Source organism: Kogia breviceps, chromosome 9 (assembly GCF_026419965.1).
Source record: "Kogia breviceps isolate mKogBre1 chromosome 9, mKogBre1 haplotype 1, whole genome shotgun sequence".
Classification (NCBI taxonomy): domain Eukaryota; kingdom Metazoa; phylum Chordata; class Mammalia; order Artiodactyla; family Physeteridae; genus Kogia; species Kogia breviceps.
In genome coordinates, this window is record NC_081318.1 from 3,445,978 (window position 1) to 3,471,832 (window position 25,855).

The following is a 25,855-nucleotide window of genomic DNA, read 5'->3' on the forward strand; positions in this document are numbered from 1 at the left end:
TGAGCCACAACTACGGAGCCCACGTGCTGCAACTACTGAAGCCCAGGCACACTAGAGCCCGCGCGCTGCAACTACTGAAGCCCAGGCACACTAGAGCCCGCGCGCTGCAACAAGAGAAGCCACCACAATGAGAAGGCCGCGCACCGCAACGAAGAGTAGCCCCTGCTCACCACAACCAGAGAAAGCCCGCGCGCAGCAACGAAGACCCGATGCAGCCAAAAATAAGTAAATAAAATAAATGTATAAAAAAAAATAGCAGGAAAGAGTAAAGAAAATGCAGAGTCTGGTTGTCAGGTGGGGGAGGGGTGTGAGACCATGTTCCATGCTGAGGGGAGGGTGTGGGGGGTCTTCATTTTATTATTCTTCACACTTCATATATATTCTTTGCCTTTACAAAGTATTTCATTAAGATACAAAAATGCATCTGAAACATAAAATAGTTAAAGGTAGAAAACTAAAAAAAAAAATGTTTAGGTCTCCCCCGGGGAAGGGGACACTCAGAATTTTACTTGTTTAACCCTCTGAAAAGGCTTTGCACATCACTCAAGTGTGAGTACGTCCCGCTGGACTAATGATCCATCTCTTACAGAAGGAACATTTTATTCCAGTTGGGGTTTCGTGTCTGCTCTGGGGCCCTGACAGCTCATTTATGGAAGCTGCAGAGATTTCAGACTGAAATATCACAGTTAGGTCAATGTTTCATTTCCTTTTAGGAGGCGAGTAGGGAGAAAGATAAGTGTGTTAGATTAATTACACCAGTGGCTGTATCAGAAGACAGCCAGCTTCTTGATATTGCAAAAATGTTTCATATGGGTGGCCTTGAATACAAATATCATCATTCCCAGTAACAACACTTTCCATTTTCAGGGCATTTAAGGGATTGTCAAAGACTTTTCACAGACATGAACTCATCTGGTCTCAAGATAAGTCATTCTGGTTTTTCAGCTGAAGACACTGAACCCAGACACGTACAGTTTGGTGCAGAGAAAAAAGCAGGACTTGCGCTTCCGTTCTGATACCATCATTAATATGTGATCTTGGAGAAACAACTTACATTTTCTGGACTTCAATTTTCTCACTGTTAAATGGAGATATGGTGAAGAAAAAAGACAATATATGTGAAATACCTGTCTTGGTAACTGGTGCCTTGGAAGCCCTAAATAGAGGGTTGCTTTATTATTAGCTATTATGTCCCAACCCAAGCAGCCACGTAGTGACAACTTGCTGTCTGAAATCTAGCACTTTTGCTAGTTATGGCTGCCTTTTTAGTAGCCTTTACTGTTTATAGATTTGATTGGAGAAAAATCACAAAAAAATTATTAACATTGCATAAAATGTCTATCAATGTGGGCAATGACTCCTCACCCAGAGCTAGAAGAAAAAGAAAACACAACGATTTCGTAACATCCTGATCTTAACTTTGAGTTGAATTGACTGGCCAGGACCAAGGCAACCTGCAGCGCAGTCAGCATCTGCCTGATGTGTCCACTGACCTGACGAGGGACCGCCAACATCGGGAAGTGAAGCTTTCACTGGGAATGTGTGCTAATGACTGGAGATTTCACATGCAACACACTCCTTTGCTATAGGCCTGGTGATTAAAAACACAATCTCACAGATCCTTGTTTTTTCGTGAAGTTGGCACGGTGTCCAGGAGGCTTCAGAGTAATTAAAGAGCCCATGCAGTCCACACCCAGCCTGCTGGCATCTGAACCCGTGATGCTCAAATCTGGCTACACATGAGAAGCTCCTGGGAGCTTTGATATTAGCAGTGCCCAAGCCCTGCCTGGTGCAAACACACCAGAATCCCTGGGCATGGAGCCCAGGCACTGGTCTTTATAAAAGTCAAAGAGTAGCTAAGAACCACTAGTTCAAAGAATCACCTACCACCACAGCCCTTTGTTTTCATTAAATGTGTGCCAGGTCGTTGAACGCTTGGCCAATAAAATTGTAGGGTTGTTGGAAGAAAGGATTTACAGACTCTGCCATCTCCCTGGGAAATGACAAAAACACTGGCACGTTTCCTTATGACACAGGAGAGGAAAGTCAGGCCTACCAGCTGCTTGACAGGCTGCTTTGTTATGACACTGATTTACTGTTCAGATACCATTCAACAGGGATGTGGGGAGATGGCTGAGGCCACAGAACAATGAGATGTGCTACAGCGAGGCTCTGATATGTTTCATCAGCCTAGAAATGATAGTTTATTCTTCCACTGACTGATGAATTTATGCTTTTATTATTCTGTGCCTTTTGATAGGAAGATTTTGGAGTCAGTTAATCTTGTAATGCAATAACAGGAAATTTAAACGACAGAATTCACTAAGCAAGTCCACCACGAACCTTGTCCTGGGGTGATTAGAATCATAGGAAATAGAGAGCAGTGACTTCAGAGCACAACTTAATGATTCAAATTCCGTTAAACATTCACATTTCTCAGAGAATTTAGAAAATATGAGCTTGTATGGCCATGGAGAAAATCAGTTTAATGAAATAAATACATGTACATGCAATTATAATTTTTTTTTAATCTAGAAATTTGCTGGAAGTTCCCTGAGGCTGAGCTTGAACATCACGTCATGGGTAATTATAACTCATTTGGAGGCTGCAAAGGTTAAGATTTAAAGGAGGTATGTTACAAGTTATGGCCTAAGATGGAAGGCCAGTTACAACACGTGAAAATACAGGAAAAATATGACAAATGCACCTCAGGTTTATGCTTATATTAGAAAAGGTAACTGATTTTCACTCTGGGTAAACAATATGCCTTAAGTAGCAAAAATAAATAAATGGGACCTAATCAAACTTATAAGCTTTTGCACAGCAAAGGAAACCAGAAGCAAAATGAAAAGACAACCTACGGACTGGGAGAAAATATTTGCAAATGATGTAACCAACAAGGATTTCACTTCCAAAATACACAACAGCTCATACAACTCAATAACAAAAAAACGAAACAACCCCATCAAGAAATGGGCAGAAGACCTAAATAGACATTTCTCCAAAGAAGACATACAGATGGCCAAAAGGCACATGAAAAGATGTTCAACATTGCTCAGAGATGTTCAACATCGCTTACTTGAGAAATGCAAATCAAAACTACAATGAGGGGGCTTCCCTGGTGGCGCAGTGGTTGAGAATCCGCCTGCCGATGCAGGAGACACGGGTTCGTGCCCTGGTCCGGGAAGATCCCACATGCCGCGGAGCAACTAAGCCCGTGAGCCATGGCCGCTAGGCCTGCGCGTCCGGAGCCTGTGCTCCGCAACGGGAGAGGCCACAACAGTGAGAGGCCCGCATACCGCAAAAAAAAAAAAAAACAAAAAAACTACAATGAGGTACCACCTCACACCGGTCAGAATGGCCATCATCAAAAAGTCCACAAACAATAAATGCTGAAGAGGGTGTAGAGAAAAGGGAACTCTCTTACACTACTGTTGGGAACGCAAAACTCTTCTTCTATGGAGGAGAGTATGGAGGTTCCTTCAAAAACTAAAAACAGAGATGCCATATCATCCAGCAATCCTACCCGTGGCCATATATCTGGAAAAGATGAAAACTCGAACTCAAAAAGACACCCCTATGTTCATAGCAGCATTATTGACAACAGCCAGGACATGGAAGCCACCTAAGTGTCCAGATATTGCAGGAAAGGATAAAGAGCAACGGACAAAGAAGGTGTGGCACATATAGACTGGGTTGGCCAAAAATTTCGTTTCTGTTTGTCCATAAGATGTTACAGAAAAACCCGAACGAATGTTTTGGCCAACCCAATATAATGCAATATTACTCAGCCATAAAAAAGAAGGAAATAATGCCACTTGCAGCAACATGGATGGACCTAGGGATGATCATACTAAGTGAAGTAAGTCAGACAGAGAAAGACAAATATCATATGATATCACGTATCTGTGGAATCTAAAATATGACACAAATGAACTTATTTACAAAACAGACTCAGACTCACAGAGAACAAACTTATGGTCACCAAAGGGGAAGGGGCTGGGGGAGGGATAAACTGGGAGTTTGGGATTAGCAGATGCGAACTATTATATCTAGAATGGATGAACAAGGACCTACGGTATAGCGAAGGGAACCAGGTTCAGTATCCTGTGATAAACCGTAGTGGAAAAAAAAACGAAAATGAAAATGTACATACGCGTATATAACCGAATCATTGTGCTGTACACGGGAAACGAGCACGATGCTGTTGTAAGTCAGCGGCACTGCAATAAAAACAACAACACGCCCTAACAGATCAAGTCCCTCAGGCAGCCTCTGCACACTCGTTCAGCGCTCCCGAGCAGTCGAGTGTGTACCTCGGGGCCGAGGGCGCGTCAGCCAAGAGGAGAAGGTGCCTGTTCCTGAGCAGCCGACGCACGGAAGGTGAGCACGTGGAGGGCCGTGGTGCGGGGGAGGGGAGGAGCAGAGGTCTCCAGCCCCGTCACGGCTGTGGGTGAGGGTCTGGGAAGGAACACTTCCTGAGGCCAGAAGGTGGCTTTCAGCAGGCAAAGGAGGTTGGGGTCAGGGCGAAGGGTGGGGTCAGCAACGTGTTCTGGAGTGCAGGGACGGCGGCGATACGTGTGCAGACGGGAGAGGGTCTGGGACGTCTGGGGAGGTGTGGAGTGTTCATCATGACTGGTCCTCAGCCTGCGATGGGGAGACCAGTGTCAGGGGCAGCACCTCGGGAGCGTTAAGGGGTCTGGGCTCTCCCCTAAAGGCAAAGCAGCAGACGGTCGACATGATCACTCAGTTACAGACCGTTCTGGAGCAGGGTAGACTCGGGGCAGGAGGCCAAGCCCGCAGCTATCACAGGGGTCCAGTGGGAGGTGATGATGAGAATGGAGAGGACAGGACGGGGCCTAATAGTACCAAGACAGTAGCATTCACAGGACTTGTTGATGGGTCAAGTTGGGGATGAGGATGGCAGAGGAGTCACGGATGCCAGGTTTCTGACTTGGGCAGCGGAAGAGATGTTGGTCCCTTTACTGAGTAGCAATTGCTGCAAGCGTAGCCACAGAAGGTCTGGCAGAAACAATGGTGAGTGCAGATTCTGAGTCTGGGTAAGCTCGGGGCAGGCATTGCTCACGTGGGCAAGGACTCCGGGGAGACCGGGGCCCGGGAGATGCCAGATAAAAGTATTGGCCTAGACTTGGCTTACCAACATGCGTGATTTACACTCATTGAACCAAGCCCAGCTGAGGACATTAAAACATAATTCCAGCTGTTAAAGGCTATCGAAGCCACTGTGGTAAAAACTAAAACCAGTCAAATGATGAGGTTTTCAAATTGAAGAACAAACAGAAAAATCAATTCACAAATTTGCTAATTACCATTTATAAATGGAAATGACTGAACTGAATTTCAGCCACGATATACATAAGATAAACACACTGTAAAGTACGTAAAACTAGGGCTGTTTTTTTAAACTGACTCATGGATTAATTATGCTCACTCGCATCTCTGTTCCGTCACAAGGAGACGCCCGCATTCCCCAGGAGTCAGGCGGCTAAAATAAAGCCTCTTGGATTGTGGGAATAACCGTGTCAAAGGGCGGAAAGAAGACACTGGTATCGAGAAGGGTTCTTTAAAAAAATGAAGTATTGTGACTTTCCAAAATTTATAACTGATTTCTAATAATCAGTAAGGGTTGACACGGTGTTACAAAGGGGTGCTGGGAGGTGTGTTTTGAAGAAAAGGCAGGAAGAATCATTCCCACGTAACTGACCAAGATGGTGATCAAGTTCTTAGAGGCATCTTGTTTCACGTGAGCTAAACATTTTCTGTCTGGTGCCCTGTGTGTCTCTGTGCTGTTCACCAACCCAGACGCAGTAACCAGAGGCTGAGTGAGGACACACGTCAGTGAGGTCTGACTGTCCCCTCTGACTGCAAACAGAATGAAATCACCTGCGTCTTGGTGGGACAAGAAGGGGTGCTTTTGTACTCTGAAATTCCTGGGGAAAACCAAAGAGTTCCCACTCTTTGGTCAGGACACTCAGTCCAGCCTGTCCTTCTTGGCAAGTTTTAATAGTGAAAATTCACATCTTTGCTTTGAGATCTTTCAAAGCATAGCAAACATTTTATGGAAAAAAAAAAGTCCTACTTAAAAATCCAGAACTCTTTCCATGTGTTGGTCACAGTCTGAACTGCTGAACTGTTCACGGTCTGAAGCATCAGACGAGTTGCTAAATCTTAAAATTTTTAATTTGCAACATCAAGTGTTTCTACTTCCATGAATTTTGGACTCTGTGTCCATAAACCTGACATTTAAGCCTATTTTCCCTCTGGGATACCACTCATTTACCAGGTATTTGCTGAGAAGCTGGGCTCTGCTCAGTGCAGCCTTGGGCTGGGGAAGATCGAAATGTAATGAAAAACATCCTTTGTCCTTGAAGAGCTTACGTTTGGTCTGGGAAATAAAGTTATTCACAAGTGAAATAGTTGAATAATAAAACGAGGAAGCTGATTAACTGCCACAACAAGTACAGTAGTTTAGAGAAAGAACAAGTCATGGTTATTTTATGGAGACGAAGAGATGGAGCCATTACTTTGATATTTTCCAATTGTGAGACATTTTAGGAATTATGGGAAAGACGTGTTCCCTCCACCCAAATGGGAGAAGTCCGCAAAATATCCTGTAAATCCATTACAGACACTAAAGAGACTCTTAGCAGCAACAGATAGTGTAGATCACCCCCGAGGCTACTAGGAATATCTGAATGTCCAGAACCTGTTCTGCACATAATGGGAAATGATGGGTTTGTCCATGGTTGCAAATGGAATTGTGGCCTCCACCCCACATCCTAATGTCTAAAAAGGTTATTTTAATTTATAACTGCCTTGTTACATTATCTAAGGAATCTATCATTAAATGCACTCTTTCTTAATGTAGAACTCTGGTCCTGCTTTCAAATTCTATTTGATAGATTATCCTGAAATTCTCTAACCTAATATTCTCAAGGCTGATGTGGGCACCCTTCGAAATTAGACTCTTTATTAAAAAAAAAAAAAATACACTGCTCCTACCACGATCGCATCAGGGAGGCTCTGATGAGGGAGCGAGCACGGTTTACCCTCACAGACCTACGTGCACAACTAGGTCAGGACCGGTGTTCAACCCCGAGTCCACATTTTTCTTAATTGCTTTTGGCTTACGAGTAAATTCTGGAAAATCCTTTCTGAGGGTTTGCAGCAGAGCCCGGGAGAAAGGGCACATGCACAGTGCTCTGAACCCAGTGGGACCGAAGGCACCCTCTTCCCAAGGACCAGTCTGCAAAAACCACCACACTTGACCCCCGCCCCCCTTGGCTGGAACACACATCTACTGAGTGGAATTCCTAAACCTTGCCCTTGACAATACATTTTCTTTTCAATTTTTAATGAATGTGTAATGTTGCTCATCCAAGAAACTTTCAGAAGCGGGTAAAATGCCCACAGTCTGGCCAGGCCCAAACAGTTATCCTTCCCCCTGTGCAAATATATACCAAAGAGCTCATATTTAGTCCTAATCTTATTTAGTAAGATTATTTAGTAGATGGTATATTTCCCCTGTTCCTGTACGGTCTACCTGCTACTTTCTGATGGTTGTATAATGGCTCATCCCGTCAATGTACCATACTTTACCAAATTGCTCTCCTATAAACACGTAGGATATTTCCAGCCTTTAAAATCATTATTATAGATAACAGCATTATGAATGTCTTTGTTTATACAGCTTTTGGCTTCTCTTTAACAGGGGTTTCTGTGCTGAAGTGAGGAATGTCTTTATGACTCTTCCTATATATTTTCATACTGTTTTGAGAATGAATTTTCTCTCATGCCCCCCGTATTCACACAGCATGACAGAAGTCAAAAAGAATCTGCACCGAATCATAATTTACTAATTACACTGCTTTCCTCATTTCCTCTATAACACCCCAGTGACGAAGTTGCCTTTGTGCTTTGAAATCGCTGTATCTTCAGAGAACCTTCTGGTCAAAGGGAAGAGCCCTGGCAACCACTTCCTAATCGTCCTGGTTCTGTGACTGTGATCATCGGGTAGCTCTGCCCCATCCATCCAGGTTATTTGCTGAAAACTCAGCTTATTTACTTGAGTGCAAGTGAATATTAAAGTTATCGAGTCCCACAGAGCTGTGAAGTGATAACACGTTGCCTTAAATTTGAAGGGTACCCTTGGCAGAGCTAGTAAATCACTCACTAAACCGCTCCATCGTTATTTGAGGACACACAGGCGATTTCCATCCCCGTGAATTAATTTCTTGGCTGCTGTCGTGGACTTCAGTGCCCATGATGAATGTTTTTACAATGAATACCAAATTAACCCAAACTGAGTAGAGGCTTTTATAGGTTATTAATGGGGTGTCACTTCAGTCTGGTTCTCCCCACGTCTATGACATTTCATTAAATAATCTCTTGCTGGAAAGCTCAGTCTTTCTCCCCTCGTTGGCCTCGTCAGCGTGGGTGAAGCACGCCCTCGACCCGCTTTGTTCTCAGAGCTGGGTGAGCAGTAATGCCCGTGGGGGCCGTGACCTGCGGGAGGCAGCTCATCCATTTCTGCTTAGTTCCCTGTGGCTGCCGGGAAGCACTGGAGAACAGCGACCAGCTGGAGGTCCGGCGGCTGGGGACTCTGGTTTACAGGAGGGAGAAGGAGGCAGGAGGTCCCACAGGCTTGTGTAGATTCCCGCCTGGCCCCCCACCCTTTACGGAGATGTAGCTGACGTGTATCACTGGGTAAGTTTAAGGTGTACAGCACATTGATTGATACACTTCTCTACTGCAAAACGATTACCTCCTTCCACTCACTTAATTAGCATTTCATAAGTCAGACAGAAAGACAAATACCGTATGATCTCATTTATACGTGGAATCTAAAAATTCTGAACTCATGGCAACCGAGAGTAGAACGGTGGGGCCACCAGGGGGCAGAGGGTGGGGTGGGGGGAAGGGTGGGGAGATCATGGTCCAAGGAAACTAGCTTCCAGTTAGAGGATGAATATGTTCTGGGCACTGACTGCCCAGGCTTCTTATTTTTTTATTTTATTTTATTTTATTTTGTAGGATATATTTTATTTATTTATTTTTTAACATCTTTATTGGAGTACAATTGCTTTACAATGGTGTGTTAGTTTCTGCTTTCTAACAAAGTGAATCAGCGATACATATACATATACATATGTTCATATGATCATATACATATATCCCCATATCTCCTCCCTCTTGCATCTCCCTCCCACCCTCCCTATCCCACCCCTCTAGGTGGTCACAAAGCACCGAGCTGATCTCCCTGTGCTATGCGGCAGCTTCCTACTAGCTATCTATTTAGAGTGAAGTTAAGTCAGAAAGAGAAAAACAAACACCGTATGCTAACACATATATATGGAATTTTAAAAAATGGTTCTGAAGAACCTAGGGTCAGGACAGGAATAAAGACGCAGACTTAGAGAATGGACTTGAGGACACGGGGAGGGGGAAGGGTAAGCTGGGATGAAGAGAGAGAGTGGCGTGGACTTATATATATATACTGCCCAGGCTTCTTATAAGGAATGTATTCTCTCTGTTCCTCCAGGGATAATCCTGTGGTAGCATCAGCGCAGGGGAATTGTCACCTGATAACGACAGTCTGTTCTAAAGAGACACATGTTTGAAAACCTATGTGGAGCCAAAGGCTTAGAGGCATAGGAGTTGATGGTGTATCTGGCGACCGGCTTCCCTCCCCGCTACGAGTCGGAGAAAAGTTGGGGAAGAGACAGCCCGTGGCCCCCCACCCAGACCCTCCGTTATAGCTGGCATCAGCCCGCTCTATCACACGCAGCCCCACTCAACTTCCTACACATACCAGACTCTCATCTGATGAAATTCATATTTTGTTCTCATTCTCTACATTTTGGTTAAGCCACGTAATAACCCTAACAGCAAGAACAACAATATGCGCCGTCCCTCAGAGAGCCCTTTCTTCATACCAGGTTCCATGCCATGTACTTTAAACAGATTAACTTAATCCATATGGTGACCCCTACAAGATATGCACTGTTATCTCAATTTTACAGATGAGGAAACTGAGGTTTTGAGAAGTGTCTTAATGCAGACCGTGCCTTTAGCACGTGCCAGCAGCAAGATCTGAATATGACCCTTCGACTCCAATGTTTTTGTTATTAATGGTCCTTGAAAACCAAAACAAACTAAATAGAACTGCCTTCTCCTTTTAAGGCTTAAGATGGGGGCCTTCAGATTCTGAGATGGATGAGGTGGTTGTGATGCTAGCTCAGGGCTTCTAGGCTCAAATCTGGGTTGGCTCCTGGACTCCCAGTGCAGTGGAAGGTGTCCTGGCCATACCTGCCCATCCTGTGAGCTCAGTGTTGCAGGGTGAGCGCCACCCACTGGGCCCTTCTATCTGCACTTGGCTGTCACCCCGAGAGCTGAGGTCTTCCCCAGGTCCGCCAAGCTCTCTACAGGCACCTACACCCGAGAGGGGCAGGAGGCAAATGCACTCCAATCCTTGCGTCTATTCTCTCTGCCATTTATTCCATTTGACAAAGTGTTTTCGAGAACAATCTCTTCATCTAGTATCTTATGCTGAATTCTTGACATTTTCGTAGCATGAATTTTTACAATGGTAATGATGAGCTATTTTTAAAAATTCGTTTTCAAATTAAAAAAATAAAATCAGATAATGAATTTATGTTAAAAAGACTAGACAGAATAAACATATACCTGTCATAAGCCTTCATGCATCAAAATGCATAGCAACTGAATATAAAGCAAAAATACATAGAAAAGCAATTAAAATTTAATTAAAACACAAATATATTGGTAACCTTTATTCTGCCTATTTCAGAATTAGACAGCTGTGTTAGATCAAAAATGAGGACATACAAAAAAGAACTGAATAATACAATTTTATAGTTTTTAAATGGAAAAATACATCATGTATATATATATCCGTAGAATGCTTCTTATAAACATTCTTACATCATTAATTACATACTTGGCTAAAAAAACTGTATAGGGCATGCTCTATGATTAAAATAAAGCTAGGAATAAGTAGTTTTTTAAATAGATTGAAATTATAATTAATAAAATACCTTGGATCAAAAAAGAAATCTGGGGGCTTCCCTGGTGGCGCAGTGGTTGAGAATCCACCTGCCGATGCAGGGGTCACAGGTTCGTGCCCCGGTCCGGGAAGATCCCACGTGCCACGGAGCGGCTGGGCCCGTGAGCCATGGTCGCTGAGCCTGCGCGTCCGGAGCCTGTGCTCCGCAACGGGAGAGGCCATGACAGTGAGAGGCCCGCATACCACAAAAAAAAAAAAAAAAAAAAAAAAAAAAAAAGAAATCAAATCTGAAATTACAAATGGTCTGGAAGGGAGTGAAAATGAAAATACTTCATCAAAAATTTAAGGATCATAATAAAGGTTGTATTTAGAGGAAAAAAAATAAAAATAAAAATGTGTTTTCTTTAAAGCGGGAACTCGAATGCTACGAAGTGACCCAGTGGGAGTGCAAAAACCTTCCGCCTGGATTTTCCTGAACCCTCCACTGACCCACAGAAGCGTATCATGATGCCATCTCGGAGGAGGAAGCATGAGCCGGTGCCAGTGAACAGGTGAGGTAAGACCCTCGCTTTCTTTCTTTCTTTTTTTTTTTTTTTTCTGCTGGTGACATGTTAGAAAGAAAAATAACCTCCTTTGATAAAATGGTGTTGTTAAGTAGGCGGAAAAACAGCACTGAGACAAAAGGACTCCTAAGAAGTTGACTTTTAAAGCTTAGTTTCCTTAGAGCGGACTCAGTCCTTTAGAGTCTCAGCTGTTACATCCCAGGCCTAAGAAGTGTAATCATCACTAAGGTACAGCCTGGCCCAAGACTCTGCAAAGGTGTCCCCACCAGGTAACTCGGAGAACACAGGTGTAAAGGTTTCCATGAGGAAAGGCTGCTGGAACTCGGGGAAGAAAGCCCGATGGACGGGTGGGGCCTGGAGAGAACCAACAGGACAGCAGGTGACCTAGTTCACTCCTGGGAGGAGGCCCAGGCTTCAGTGTCTTGGCTGAGCGGGGAGAGACCTGGGAGGGCTTTGTTCCAGCAGAATCATTTTATTCAGATTGGAGGGTCCAAGAGGCTTGGGCAGTTACCAATCTCCTGCAGCTCCCGCTGTGGACAGGACACTAAGTCTGGGCGAAGTGGACAGAGACGGGGCGGGGAACATTTCTGAGGGTGACTGCGCAACACGAAGCACTCGCGGTCGCCAAGAGTTGTCGACCGTGGTGACAGAGGCACCTTCCGTCAGAAGCGGAAGTCAGTGAGGAAAGAACCCTGCCTCTCTTCTGCAGCTCCAGGAGCTGGCAGAGGGTCCAGGACACGGGAAGTGTTCAGTAAACAGATGAGCGTCAAACTGTGCATACACAAAAGGACTGGCCTGCCAGGCCCTTCACGTTTAGCTGGCTGACAGGCCACATCCGTCTCCCTCGAGAGTTCTGAGGCCATGGGCAAATGCTTAGGAGTCCAGTCCCCCCTGCCCTGAGGCCTTGTCAGGAGAGCTGATATCTGAACCGTTTGGGAAAAAAAGCAACTTTGTTAAACAAAGCCTCCTTGACTCTCCTGGATAAATCATTCTATCCATGACTTTGCCTGGAAAAGTATCCTAGGGTCTAACACGCCATGTCATCGTGAAGTCAAGGTGAATCCCAACTTCGGCAAACACGCTTCACGTTGTTCTCTGGTCTCCAGGGAGACACAGAGCAGGAGCTCACTGCCGTCCGTAGCACAGCCTCCCACCCTGGGCGATGATGGCTAAGTCGGCCTCCTCTTCTGAGCGGGGACGCAGAGCCCTGAGCGCGCCTTAGCGTTCTTCCACTGGGCGCTGCCACATCCCCACCCCCATCCACTCCCCAAGGAGGGCGCCGGCCCTGTCCGCCACCGGGTGCCCTCACCAAGCCCTCTGCCTGCTCTTCACTTTGCAATTCGGAAGACTTCCCCACTGGCTTCTTGTTCATTTGTCCCCATCCTGGGAGCAGGCCAAGCGAAGAGGGACACAGTCTTTTTGTCTCTGATCCACCAAGTGGACCTGCACAGACCCCAGCCTCAAATTCTTAATGTTGTCTAATGCTGTGCGGTTGCGATTGCCGAAGTTCCCATGTCACTTGGTTCTAAAAGAAGACATTGCTATGCGACAAATTCACCAAGTTCCCTGTGTTGGCATGTTAGCCTGCAAGGTGCCCTGAAGAGGCCTGAACTCAAACGCCGTCAGCCGTAAGCACAAAGGCGGCCACTGCAGCTGCCCTCAGTGTTTGTGTGTTTTTACTAAATGTCTCTAGCAGAGATGACATGCAAGGAAGTGAAAGGATGATTTGATCATATTCTAGGCCAGCAGAGACAGAACCTCACATACATAGACAAACAAGCACGGGGGCAGGGCTTCACGAACAGATCAAAGAACTCAGAGACATGCTCAATTTAGGCAGAGACTCGTCTGCAGAGGACACCTGCAGAATGATACAATATGGAGAGAAATTTTGATACAGTTTATGTTTTAGTGTAAATCACTACGCATACTGACCGCATAAAGGATGGGTGAAAGGGGAAGCAAGGGGGAGGAATCTGCTCAAAGTTTTACATGTACTTTCTCACTAATCCCATTTAATCTATCCAAATCCATTTTCCTATCTGTAAGGCTTTCAGCAGATGATGTCGAATTCTGGAAACAACCTGGTTATCCGTCTTGAACAACCAAGACCGCAGGCCAGCGCCATTTCAGAAGCGACTTGCTGGCAGAATGGAGGGGCCTCCCCAAGGTCAAGGTCAAGGTCTCCCTCCCCTCTGACAGCGCAGGGACCAGCCAGGCAGTGTTCACGACCTACGACGTGATCAAAGGTCTAACAAAATCTACCCTAAAAGGCAAGAGCCACTAATCGGAGGCCACGTCGAAGCACTGGAGAAAATGCCGTTAAGCCCCTCCTGGTGCCCCGGGACATCTTTCTTGTGGTTTATGGGGTTCCCGACCCAAAGGCATCGCTGAGATCCCTCCTCACGAGGAGTCGGCGATGCTGGGAAAGGTCTCTGGTGAACTTTAACCGCAGCTGTATTCTCTGCTCCCGAGGAGAATTACTCATTAAAATTAGAGTCGATTTCCTTTGGGGAGCAATATTTACTTTTTAAAACAAAATGGCAATGAGATTCGTTAATGTTTACAAGGCCTGCTTGTGGGCTTTGAATTTTCTTTGGCAAGAGTGCCCACTGGGAGTACCAGTCAACCGGGGGCTGGTCCCAGGGGTCAGGCCTCCCCAGCTAAGGACGGCCAAGAGGGCATTTGATCCCCTAAAACATTTACTACCTGGCCCCTTACAGGAAAAGTTTGCTGACCCCTGCTCCAAGCTATAGGATATTTTCTCAGTGATGAGCTGTACTGCCTACTAGACTCAGTACAAGAACAGTATAATAAAAACTGCAAAGTTAAAAAAGTTTAAAAACTCAAAAATTCCATGAGCACATGAGTACTTCTGGTACTAAGCTCAAATATCAGCAATTACTACTTAACCGAACCTTGACTTCCTTGAAGCAGAAAGGAAGCTGAACTTCCCTCCCCGTTAGTAATATCCTAAACATACACGCAGATTCCGGCTCTTTGTCTCCATCCAATTATTTTATGTTTAAGTGGTTGAGGAGCACAAGAATGTATCAGCGGATTATTAACCCGTCCACTCACGCACTCACTTTTGACCTCAACAGATATCTCCTCAGCGCCAGGTGTTGAGCTAGGCACTCAGAACACACAGATGAAACGTGATCGAGGCTTAGACCAAAGGCCACCTCACCGCGGAGAGCTGTGTGGGCAGGAAACTGCGTGTGATCGGAGACTGCACGGTGACACGTGGGCACCCGGAGGTGCCACCCGGCCGTGTGGGCAGGGGAGCTTTCTCAGAGAAGCTGATGCCTAGTTATGCTGCTGGTTATTCTTTAAGAGATGAATATAATAACTTCTGTAATCACTTAACCCAGCCCCGCCCACTGGGCAGCCTGGCATGAGTGTAAAGTCAAATGTCGAGGAGGCAGCAGTGGCTTCAGGCAGGGGAGGGACTGGCCAATGAGTAAGCTGCCCAGAGAATGATCACACCAGGGCCCCAGCTGCCCCGCGTTCTAGACAGAATCCTGAAGCGTGTGTGCGTGTGCATGCATGCAATACACACCACCTCCTTTTGCAGCTGTGGGTTGATTTTTCCTTAAATTGCAAGCCCTTTCCAGAAGGCAGGCCTAGGGGGTACGACCTTGTTAGAGCATCCGGCCTCTCCCACGGGCCCACGTGAGTCTGCAGGTGTAGTTAGAATCACCGGGCAGGGAGAAAGACATCCCGACAATGCCCAAGTCTTGACGTTCTCTTCCGGGTGACTGCAAAAAGGCTGGACGATGACCACGCAGTGAGGTGCCCCTTCCCCGCGCCCTCCCCCAAGTGGTGCTGGGGCCCCCAAAGGACCAAGGAGAAAGGGGAGCGCCCTCGACGGAGGTGCCGTGTCATGTTTACGGAATGACTTGATGGATGTGGGAAAGATTTGCTTCCCAGAAACGTTTTCCATCGTTGATTTTCAGAGGGACTGAACTATCAGAGATCAGTCACATGAGTCTTAAACACTTAGGTCCTCTACCGTCTCCCGTGGAATTGCAGTTTTTCCTTGGGTAAGAGTTAGCGCCTTCGAGCAATGATGACTTTTCTCTCCTGCTTCTGACTGCGTTGATGGACTGCTGTCATCCTGCCGAGTCAGCCTGCAGCCCCCGCCTGACCTGCTGTCACTGGTTTAGATCCTTAAATGTGCCTTTCGAAACCCCTGCTCACTGAGGTGCAGCACCAGGAACCCTCCGGGAACAGCTAAAGTAGACTTGTGGCCGATACCCTCCTGTTACTTCACGTCAGTGTGAGGCAGTGGCATTAATGTGAAACTGAGAAAAAATAATTGTACTATTGGGGAAAGTAGGACTGTTTTAATGCCTAAGACAGTAGGCAGCCTATCCAATAGAATCTTGCCCCAAGATTTTAAAAAATGATCGTTTTCTGTGCTTTTTCTGGGAAAAGAAAGCTTTTAAAATGCAGCTTTGTTAATCAGCTTAAAGATGTAGAAGAAAATGGTGACACGAGCAGCCGCCATGTCACCTGATCTTCAAACTGCAGGCACTTGCTGCAGCCTCCTGAACGGAGCTGACAACCACCACCCGTTTTTAGACAAATGTAACGCCGGAGTCGGGGCAAACCTGTAAGGTCACCTCCTCCAGATTTTTCACCCGGTCGCTGGGCCAGCTGACAGCGGCCTGGCAGCTAGCTTGTGAACACCCAGGGTTAGAACCTTTGTCTTCTAACCGGTTGTTCAGACCCCTTTTCATTACACCATCCTGGCCTTTCAGTTTCTTGAAACATCTTAGTTTTGCCAGTTTGAGTGGGAATCCGTGAAGATATTCGGTGTAACGCAGAGAGGGCCACACTAGCTGTGGAGGATTCTGCAGATGCCACTTGCAGGGAGCCCGGCTCTGCCGTGGCCAGCACATCTACTTTTCTCATAAAACCTGCCAAAGAAAAGAGCCAGAGCTCCACGAGCAGAGCAGAAGAACCCTTCCTGACTCCACGATTCTGATCGTTCCCATCTGCAGCCCTCTGATGAGGTGGAGCTCAGATTCACAGTACGTCTAGAGTCCACACACACACAGCTCCAGCCAGGGACTGCTTTAAGGATAAAGGGTACCAGAACCAGGGCAGCTGCTCTCCCAATTTCAAGACGGTTCTCAAGCAAAGGAAATGGCCATTTACATATGCAGACGTTCTGGGGGACTTTTCCAAAACTTAAATTCACACAAACACAGATTCTGAGCATAGTGAGATATACTCAGTCTATAAAACGGAAACTTCAACACAGATACTTGGTCACTGAAAGTGACGTGCTTACCAGCTGTTGACCCTTGGGGCCCCACCCTGCATACTGAAGCTTTGCGTTGCTGACTTCTGGTGGATCTAGACTTTGAGGATCCCTGAAAGAAAAAAAACAAGCAAAGAAAAATGGTGGGAAACAAGCATTGAAGATGCTGTAATATTATCCTCCAGCTGAAACTTACTCCTTTTTCTTCCACTGAATCAATTTCAGGAGCTTGTGTTATTAAATAAAATGTCTCATTCAGCCTCCATTAGATTTCTTCAAAGAGAGAGATATATATAATTATATATTTATATAATTATATATTTATATATGTGTATAAAATTTACATGAACCTGCAATAAATAGGTCCATCACTGCTTAATTTCAATAGTAAATATTCATCAAGAGAGAACATGCAGAGAGCTCTGTAGATCAGCTTTTAAAATATCCGTAACAGTCAAAATTAAACATGGAAGCGCATAGCTATACACTAATAAATCCCCACAACTTATATTTCCATCTTTGGCTTTCCTGGCAGATAGGTTTTCTTCCCAAGCATAATGCCAGGTCATTCTGACCTTTTAAAACCGGTGGTCTCAGGACAGAGTCTACCCTTTGGTTTGTGTTGCTAAGAAGGGAGGGAGGGAGGGACAGAGAGACAGAGAGACACTGAGGTGAGAAGGAGTGAGAGGAAGCATGGGAGAAGGATTTTTTTCTTTCAAACATCACTTACATTTTTCATTCTTAATTTACCGATATGCAAAACACCATGCTAAAAAAAATCCTGTCTATGTACTTAAATAAAGGTCGTAATGAATAAAAGTCATAACGAAAAATTAAAAAGCTAACACTTTTATAACTATGGAATATTTCAGCGTGTTTCGCGGCTCCCACTGTGTTACGCGCGCAGGAGAGACTGACGTTCATGCTTCTTCTGGACGCCGCTGCTCCCTCTGTTCTGCTGGACAGGCCAGACTCTGTCGGGGCAGCACACTCTCCCTGAGCTATGTTTCTTGTGCAGAAGACACAGCTTTGAATGTGCTCACTCATCTACAGAGACTAGGGTTGAGTGGTCTTTGGTGAATTTTAAAGACGGTGAATTTTAGGAGTTGCTTGCAACAAGACGAAGCAAGAAGGGAAGGGAGGTGAAATGGGTAAGGATGCGCTGATTCAGAGCTCGAATCAGTAGAAAATTCTAAAGTAAATGTTTAATAATACTCTCAGGGCAAAGCAGAATCCATTTCAGAGTAAAAAGTGTCAGGGAAGACAAGATAGTCTGCAAAGCCCCAGGGTAGTTTTACACGGCGTGGAGATGGGTCTGGAGAAACCAGGGAAGCCTGAAGGTGGGTGATCAGGTCTGGAGTAAGGGGTGACCATGACAAGAGGAGTTGGCTGGGAAGGCTGGTACCTAGGCAGTTAGAAGAGGAAGGGCATCTAGCATTCCAGCTTCCAAATGATTTTAGCAAATCCTACCATTTGTATGTTTTTAATATTTCAAAGTATTTTCATAAACATAGGTGATTTCCTCTCTAACCTTGTGGAGGGAAAGGCTTTCTAAGGATGACTCAAAATCCAGAAGTGATAAAATAGAAGAGGGGTAAATTTACATAAAAATTTAAAAATTTTTGCATGACTAAAACCCCACAAACAATAGAAAATTGGAAGAAAATATTAATAACAAATGCCATGGAAAAATGGCTAATATCCCTGTTACATAAATAACTCTAAAACATGGAGGTTATAAAAGACCAAAACAAAAAAATAAGAAAACCACATGAACAGATAATTCACAAATATAGAAAAATGGTCCTCAAATGTATTAAAAAGTACTCAAGCACATGCAAAATTAGAGAAATACAAATTGAAACGACACTGATATCATTTCTCACCTATACATCCACACACATACATACAGATAGATCCAAAATCCAGATATGTGAGTCCACAGGTTAGTACACATACATGCATGTCCTTGCTCTGTTCATAGAGAAGACTAGATCCAATAACAACCAGTAACAACGAGCCCACCCAGTGGGCTCATATGTTGCTCTCTCAGCACCATCTTCCAATTAAAAAAAAAAAAAATAGTGCTCCTAGGAGAAGAAATTTATCCAGGCTAGAACAAGAAAAATGCAGGATGAGTCTGGAACATCTTATGGGTCAGAAAGTAAGGAAATATTCAAAAGCGGTAGAGCTTGTTAACAGAAGACAGAACCTAACTTACAGGGATCTCCCACGGCCAAAGTTGGAATAATTTGAGCAAAAAAAAAAAAAATTAATGATAATACTGGATTAACCCATAGACTAAAATAAATCTCCATGAATCAATCCTTACTAATATAAATAATCCAATATATAACTAAGTGGGGGAGGAGCCAGCTCTTCCTCACAAGAGAATATTCCAATCAACCAATGTAGAAGGGGAGAAGCAAGGAGCATCACCCTTGTACGAACACCACAGCGATGAACCCTGCAGACAAGATCCACCGAGAGAGGCTAAAATCAGTGGGTGAAAGTCTGAAGAGAAACAAGATTTGCACAGTCTGCGACTGGCAGGATACTTGTCAACCAGAAACAGGAAGAACATGGCAACTTTGCAGGGAGAAGCTTGGCAGACAGCAACTCGACCCAGAGATCCGGGTCAACACCCCCAGAAGTGAAACACATCATCACAAACCTTTAGCAAGATGCACTGACAGACAACATCCTATACATGGTATCGTCACCGGCCAACCCCGTCAACGATTCCCGGAGAATGAAAACAGCATCTGGGTAATAAGTCTCACCTTTTCTTCCTTTGTGCTTAGTCTAGTTCCACTTGCTCACAGGGGGTCGCGTGCAGAGGCCTCGCCGGCTCAGACCAGAGTTTCTGACGCAAAACGGCTGCGCCCCACACCTCGCCTCAGGGCCGCGTTTACAGACGCTGCTCACGACACCGCGATTCAAGATGGCGGCAGCGGGCCGTGTGCAGGACCGCTGCGCCCGGCACTTTGCGACCTGGAGCGTGAGCGGCGCGGCTGCCCCGCCCCCGAGAGCCCCGCCCCCTCCGCCGACCACACCCTATAAAGCAGCCCCGCCGCAGCCTGGCGGGAGAGAGTGTGTTCTAGAGCCCATGCCGTGCTCTGCTCCGAGAACAAAGCTTCTCTCTGCCTCTGAACTGAGCTCCGTCCCCTTCTGCTGGCTCCAGCGACACCGGGCAGGAGACCCCTGTTGGGGACCATCTTGGGTGGGTCGGTAACAGTATTTTTGCCAAAAATGCATCGCCTTACTCCAATCATGGGAAAACTTTAGACAGACCCCAATGGAGGTGCTCACCAAAACAGCTGACCAGTGATCTTCAAAAGTGATCTTTCTTTCCACGAAAGACAAGGAAAGACTGAGGAAACGTCATAGCCTGGAGGGGACTGAGGGGAAATAACATCTACAGGAATGTGGGATCCTGAGACAGAAAAAAGGACACTGGTAGAAAAACTGGTCAAATGCAAATAAGGTCTGTAGTTGAGTGAATAATATTGTACCAATGTTAATTTTCTGTTCTTGATAATTACACTGTGGTTATAAAATACACTGACAGTAGAAGTGGGTTGAGGAATAGAAGAGAATTCTTTATACTATTTTTGCAACTTTTCTTCACCCAAAATTCTTCAAAATGGAAAGCTAAAAAATTCCAAAGAATTTTAATAGCTTATGTCTCATTGGTCATAAACATTATTATAGGAAATAAAGAACAGTTAGAGAATTCCCTCCCCAACATACTGTAATCTCGATATTGAATTGAAAAAAAAAATTACTTCCATATCTAGACAGCATCAGCACTCAACACACACATTTGAATAAGCAAATAAGTAAGGATGGAGGGGTCATGGGGGTGGCCCTGAGTAAAAGACCTTTTGCAGGTTTGAAGGTCTAGTGAATTCACCTGGCCTGGGTTGATTTAGAAGTTTCCAAGCACAGAGGACAGGGTAAGAGAGCAGAAAGAAACAGCCTTACTTAGTATTGAAATTCAGTTTGTTAGATTATGGTTTCTAGCAGGTCTAGGATATTCAGGAACAGCAGACTAACTTCTCTTTAATCTAACGAGTGTCAGTTTCCATAAATGCTACCTGGAAACGGTACCTCCAGTGGATCCAGTGTCTCAGAAGGTTAGGTGAGCGCCCGGCCATGCACACCTTCCAGCTTTATGACCTCTGCTCCCCTGCACACAGGAGACCTTTACACCCGCTCTAGAGACAACGCACATTTCCCATCACGGACACATCAGACGAGTGTCCCCAGTGTGGAGGCGGCACAGTAACGGAAAGAACCACAGGCTGGGGATGAGAAGTCTAGCGGCTGAGTGCCAGCTTCCCCGGGCACAGAGCATGCGCCGGGGCTGATCACACGTGACCACAGGCCACGTGAGTCAATAGTATACTGCATTACATTGTAGATACTGAAACCAGGTAGCACAGCGCTTACCTAGTAGATATTTGAAAAGTGCCCGTTTGTTTACTCATGGGTAAACTGGTAAATAGTCAAGCCAACCATGCACCACTATCTAGGTGTAATTCTAACGAGAGGCACAATCATCTGCCATGTATAGGGACACGTTTACTCCACAGAACCCAGCAAGCCAACGCATGTCCTACGTTTCTGTATTCGATGGGAGCTTGGGTGTAGAGAAGTCAGCTCTCAACCACGTCCTCCCCATTTGTTCCTATGAAATAAGCCTGTATTTTTGCATCTGCCGGCGACTGTGTCGGATTATTTCGCCTTCATGTGAACAGTGCCTTTCAGCCTTATCTCTTCCAACTCCCCCTCCAGTGATCCACTTGATGCTCACTCATCCTCTGCTCAAATCTCCCACTGAGTGGCTCCCCTTTCACAAGCCTAGCAAACACCCAGCTTGGTTTTACGTTCAATCTACCTCCTTCATAGAGCCCCGGAAGCCGCAGAGAGAAGCACGGAGCCGGCTGGAGTCGCCAACCCTTCCCGTCATGGTCCTCACAACCAAGTCTTGGGTGGGCATGTTCTTCTCAACGACAGCTCCAATCTTCTGCTGCTCTCTTCACATGCCCTTTCCTCCACTCCCTCTGAGCAGAGGCCCACCTGTGGGGCAGACAGGAGGGGGCCCCCGGCTCTGATCACCTTCCAGGAAGAAGCTGCAGCTCGGCCCCCAGCTGCTCACATCAGGAGTCGGCTTCAGCTTTCAAGCCGGGCCGTGCTCACCTCGGGCAGCCCCTGGCCCACGACTGATCGTGGCCGGGGCACTGGAGCCTGACACCTTCCCCCAGTGCAGGGTCCTCGATGGGCAGTCTCTGCTCTCTGCCCCCCACTGCGTTGTCCCAGGTGGTCGGACATGCGGGAGTCTGAGGCCCAATCGGGCTTCTTCTCCTTTTCCCAGCCTTGCAGCTGCCATGTTTGCCTTGCGGCCTGAAGCTTTTTCCTCCCAATCCTGCTGCTGCCCTTTGGTCTTTCACAGGCCTCACTCTTAACGTAGGTTCAGCCTTTGCTTCCAGGAAGGCTCAGCTGGCACCCCGGCTCCCTGCTACCAGAGGCAGGGCGTCCCCTCTGCCCACACATGTAGGTACCCGTCCATCCCCACTCCAGAATCTGAGGATGAGGCATCCCCTCTCCCGTCTAAGCCAGCTCCTCCTCTGCACCTCCTTTTCCATTCCAGCCTAGAACCATCAAATCCTTTCCTTCCCACTTACCTGCTTCGTAAACCTTTATTATTCATTTTTATTAGTTATTAGTTATTTTTGAAAATTAACATTTATTTACCGGGGCAGTTGTAGGTTTACAGGAAAACTGAGCAGAAACTACAGAGTTCCCATATATCCCCTCTCTCCTGGCATCAGTTTCCCGAGTTACCAACTTCTCGCACTAGTGTGGTACGTTTGGGACAACTGATGCACCAATATCAATACATTATTATTAACTACATTCTACAGTTTACATTGGGGTTCACGCTCAGCCTCGTGTGCGCTATGGGTTTTGACAGATGTGCAATGTCATGTATCCACGATCACAGAGTCAGAGAGTTTCAATGCCGTACAAACCCCCTGTGCTGCACCGAATCATCCTTCCTCCTGCCCCCCGGCCCCTGGAAATCACTGAATTTTTAAAAATTGTCTCCATAGTTTTGCCTCTTCTAGAATGTCATCGAGTTGGAATCATACAGAGTGTAGCCTCTTCAGACTGGCTTCTTTCACTTAGCAATATGCATTTAAGGTTCCCCTGTGTGTTTTTGCAGGTAACTTTTTACACTTGATCTTAGCCAAAAGGCCGAGAAGCGATGTAGGTAACTTTTTAAAAACTTTTATTTTGTTAAACTATAGTTGATATACAATGTCGTGTTAATTTCTGCTGTACAGCAAAGTGATTCAGTTATACATATATATATACATTTTCTTTTTCATAGTCTTTTCCATTATGGTTTATCACAGGATACTGAACATGGTCCCTGTGCTCTACAGTAGGGCCTTGTTGTTTATCCATCCTGCATATGATAGTTCACATTGCTCATCCCAAGCCCCCAGTCCTCCCTCCCCCACCCCTCCCCCCTTTGGCAACTACACGTCTGTTCTCTATGTCTGTGAGTCTGTTTCTGTTTCACAGATATGTTCATTTGTGCCATATTTTAGATTCCACATATAAGTGATATCATATGGTATTTGTCTTTCTCTTTCTGACTTCACTTAGTATGATAGCCTCTAGGTCCATCCATGTTGCTGCAAATGGCATTATTTCATTCTTTTTTATGGCTGAGTAATAGTCCACTGTATACATGCACCACATCTTCTTTACCTATTCATCTGTCAATGGACATTTAGGTTGCTTCCATGTCTGGGCAGTTGTGAATAGCACTGCTATGAACATAGGGGTGCATGTGTCTTTTGAAATTATAACTTTTGTCTGGATATATGCCCAGGAGTGGGATTGCTGGATCCTGTGGTAGCTCTATTTTTCAGTTTTCTGAGGACCTTCCCTTCTGTTCTCCACAGTGGCTGCACCAGCGTACACTCCCAGCCAGTATAGGAGCTCCCTTTTCTGTGGAGTCACATTTACACAGCCCCAGCCTCCCTAGGACTTGCTCCATCTGCACTTTCTACCTTCATCCTCTCCTCCTTCTTACTCCTTTCCACGGGGGCACCTTCCCATCTATGTACAAAAGACGCATAACGCAGGAATAAACAAAACACACCCAACCCGACGTGGCATCTCCATCCACTTACGATTCACCCCCTTGTCTTCTCTCCCGGACCTCAGTGAGTAGTAGGTCCCATTCGGGGCCATTTTCTGACCTCCGACCCCATCCTCAACCTAGTGGAACATGGCTTCCATCTCACTGTGAGGCTGAAGCTGCTCTTGAGATGTCCCATCACCATCGAGTTGCCAAATTCTCCTTCTGTGGCCTCTTCTTCCTCTGCCTACTCCTTAAGAGGGAGTGTCCTGGGTTCCACCAGCCACACCTCCTCCTCCCGTTCCACACTCCCCACCCTGGTGATTCCTTCGCGGTCAACCTCAGTCCCTCTGAGGAACACCAACACTGCACCCCAGCCCGGGTGCCCCCCCAGACCTCAGACGGCGTACAGGGCGTCTCCACATAGACAGCCCGCTAGCCCTCAGCGTTGACACGAGTGAAACTAAGCCCCTTCTGCCCCCTCCTCTGGGGCTGACACCACAGTCCCCCCAGTCGTGCAAACGAGGAACGTGCCGCAGGCATCTGAGGGGTCAAGTAGCCAAAGCTGTATGTTGTGGGTCAAATCCTGTCCCCAAGAAGATATACTGAGTCCTGACACACAGTACCTGTGAATAAGACCTTCTGTGCAAATAGGGTCTTCGCAGCTGTCATCACATTAAAATAAGGTCATTCTTGAAAAGGAGGGGAGGCTAACCCCAATCCCGCAGCTGGAATCGTCAGAAGAAGAAGGAAAGACACAGAGGGAGAGGCCGTGTGACGATGGAAGCCGAGATCAGAGCGGTGCGCCCAAAGCCAGGGGCACCGAGGACTGAGTGCATCCTCCCGAAGCTCGAGGAGGTGAGAAAGGGCCCCTGCAGGTGTCAGAGGGAGCGTGACCTCGCTCACACCCTGATTTCGGACCTCTGGCTTCCAGACCTGGGAGAGAATAAATTTCTGTTGTTTTAAGCCACTCGGTTTGTGGTAATTTGTTACTGTAGCCCCAGGAAACTAACAACCTTTCTTTTCTCAGGGAAACTGAAGCCCTGAGGGGTAAGTGATTTGCTCGAGGACACAGAGCCGATCAACTTTTGTTTGAAGATTAATCTCCTGTTTTGGTCAAGGGGAAAAAAAAATCTCCAACTCACCGAGGAACAAAGTAGAAAGACCCTCAGAGAGGAGACCAAAGTAAACCCAAGGAAGCCTTATCTGCTGACCTCTGGCTGTGCTTTCATATGGCTCCCCGTGGAGGAAGCTTCTCCATCAGAGGAGCCTGGATGCCGACTTCCCACGTGGAGGGCCACTCGAAGTGCTCTCTGCCTGGAGCCCAAGACCTGGTGCATTGTCGTCAAATGATTTTCCATCGTGGACTGGATTATTCTGAAGGGTGTCTGTGTGTGTGTGTGTGTGTGTGTGTGTGTGTGAGAGAGAGAGAGAGAGAGAGAGAGAGAGAGAGAGAGAGAGAGAGAGAGAGAGAGGGGGGGGGGGGGAGGGGGAGAGGGAGAAAATAAGAAAGAAAATGCATGAAGCTATGTATTTATTTTGGGGTTGGTTGGTGCCCTCCCCCCCATTTTTCTGTCTTTTTATTTACTTATTTATTTTAAAGAATCTATGGTAAGCTCTGTGAGGAATCATCTCTAGGGTGAAGATGGATAGGTTAAAAAAATGATTAAGGAAGAATAAAATTATCTGGACTTATTACATCTCAAAATAATCATGCAGTCAGTTCTGATTTTGCTTATTTGAGCAATAAACGAAATAGGGCATAAATCATGATGAATTTTGAAATGTAAATTAATGTAGTGAAGTTTACT

At 46.0% G+C, this 25,855-nt stretch overlaps 1 protein-coding gene across 4 annotated transcripts in view; it reads right to left on the reverse strand.

Annotated features, from left to right (window-relative positions):
• Positions 1–25,855, reverse strand: part of DPP6 (dipeptidyl peptidase like 6) — a 922,327-nt gene that overhangs the window by 180,124 nt on the left and 716,348 nt on the right. For all 4 annotated transcript variants that reach the window (XM_067041762.1, XM_059073588.2, XM_067041763.1 and 1 more), the window contains exon 7: positions 16,913–16,994. In XM_067041762.1, the coding sequence (XP_066897863.1) occupies positions 16,913–16,994 (82 nt within the window). The remainder of the gene's footprint in view (positions 1–16,912; positions 16,995–25,855) is intronic.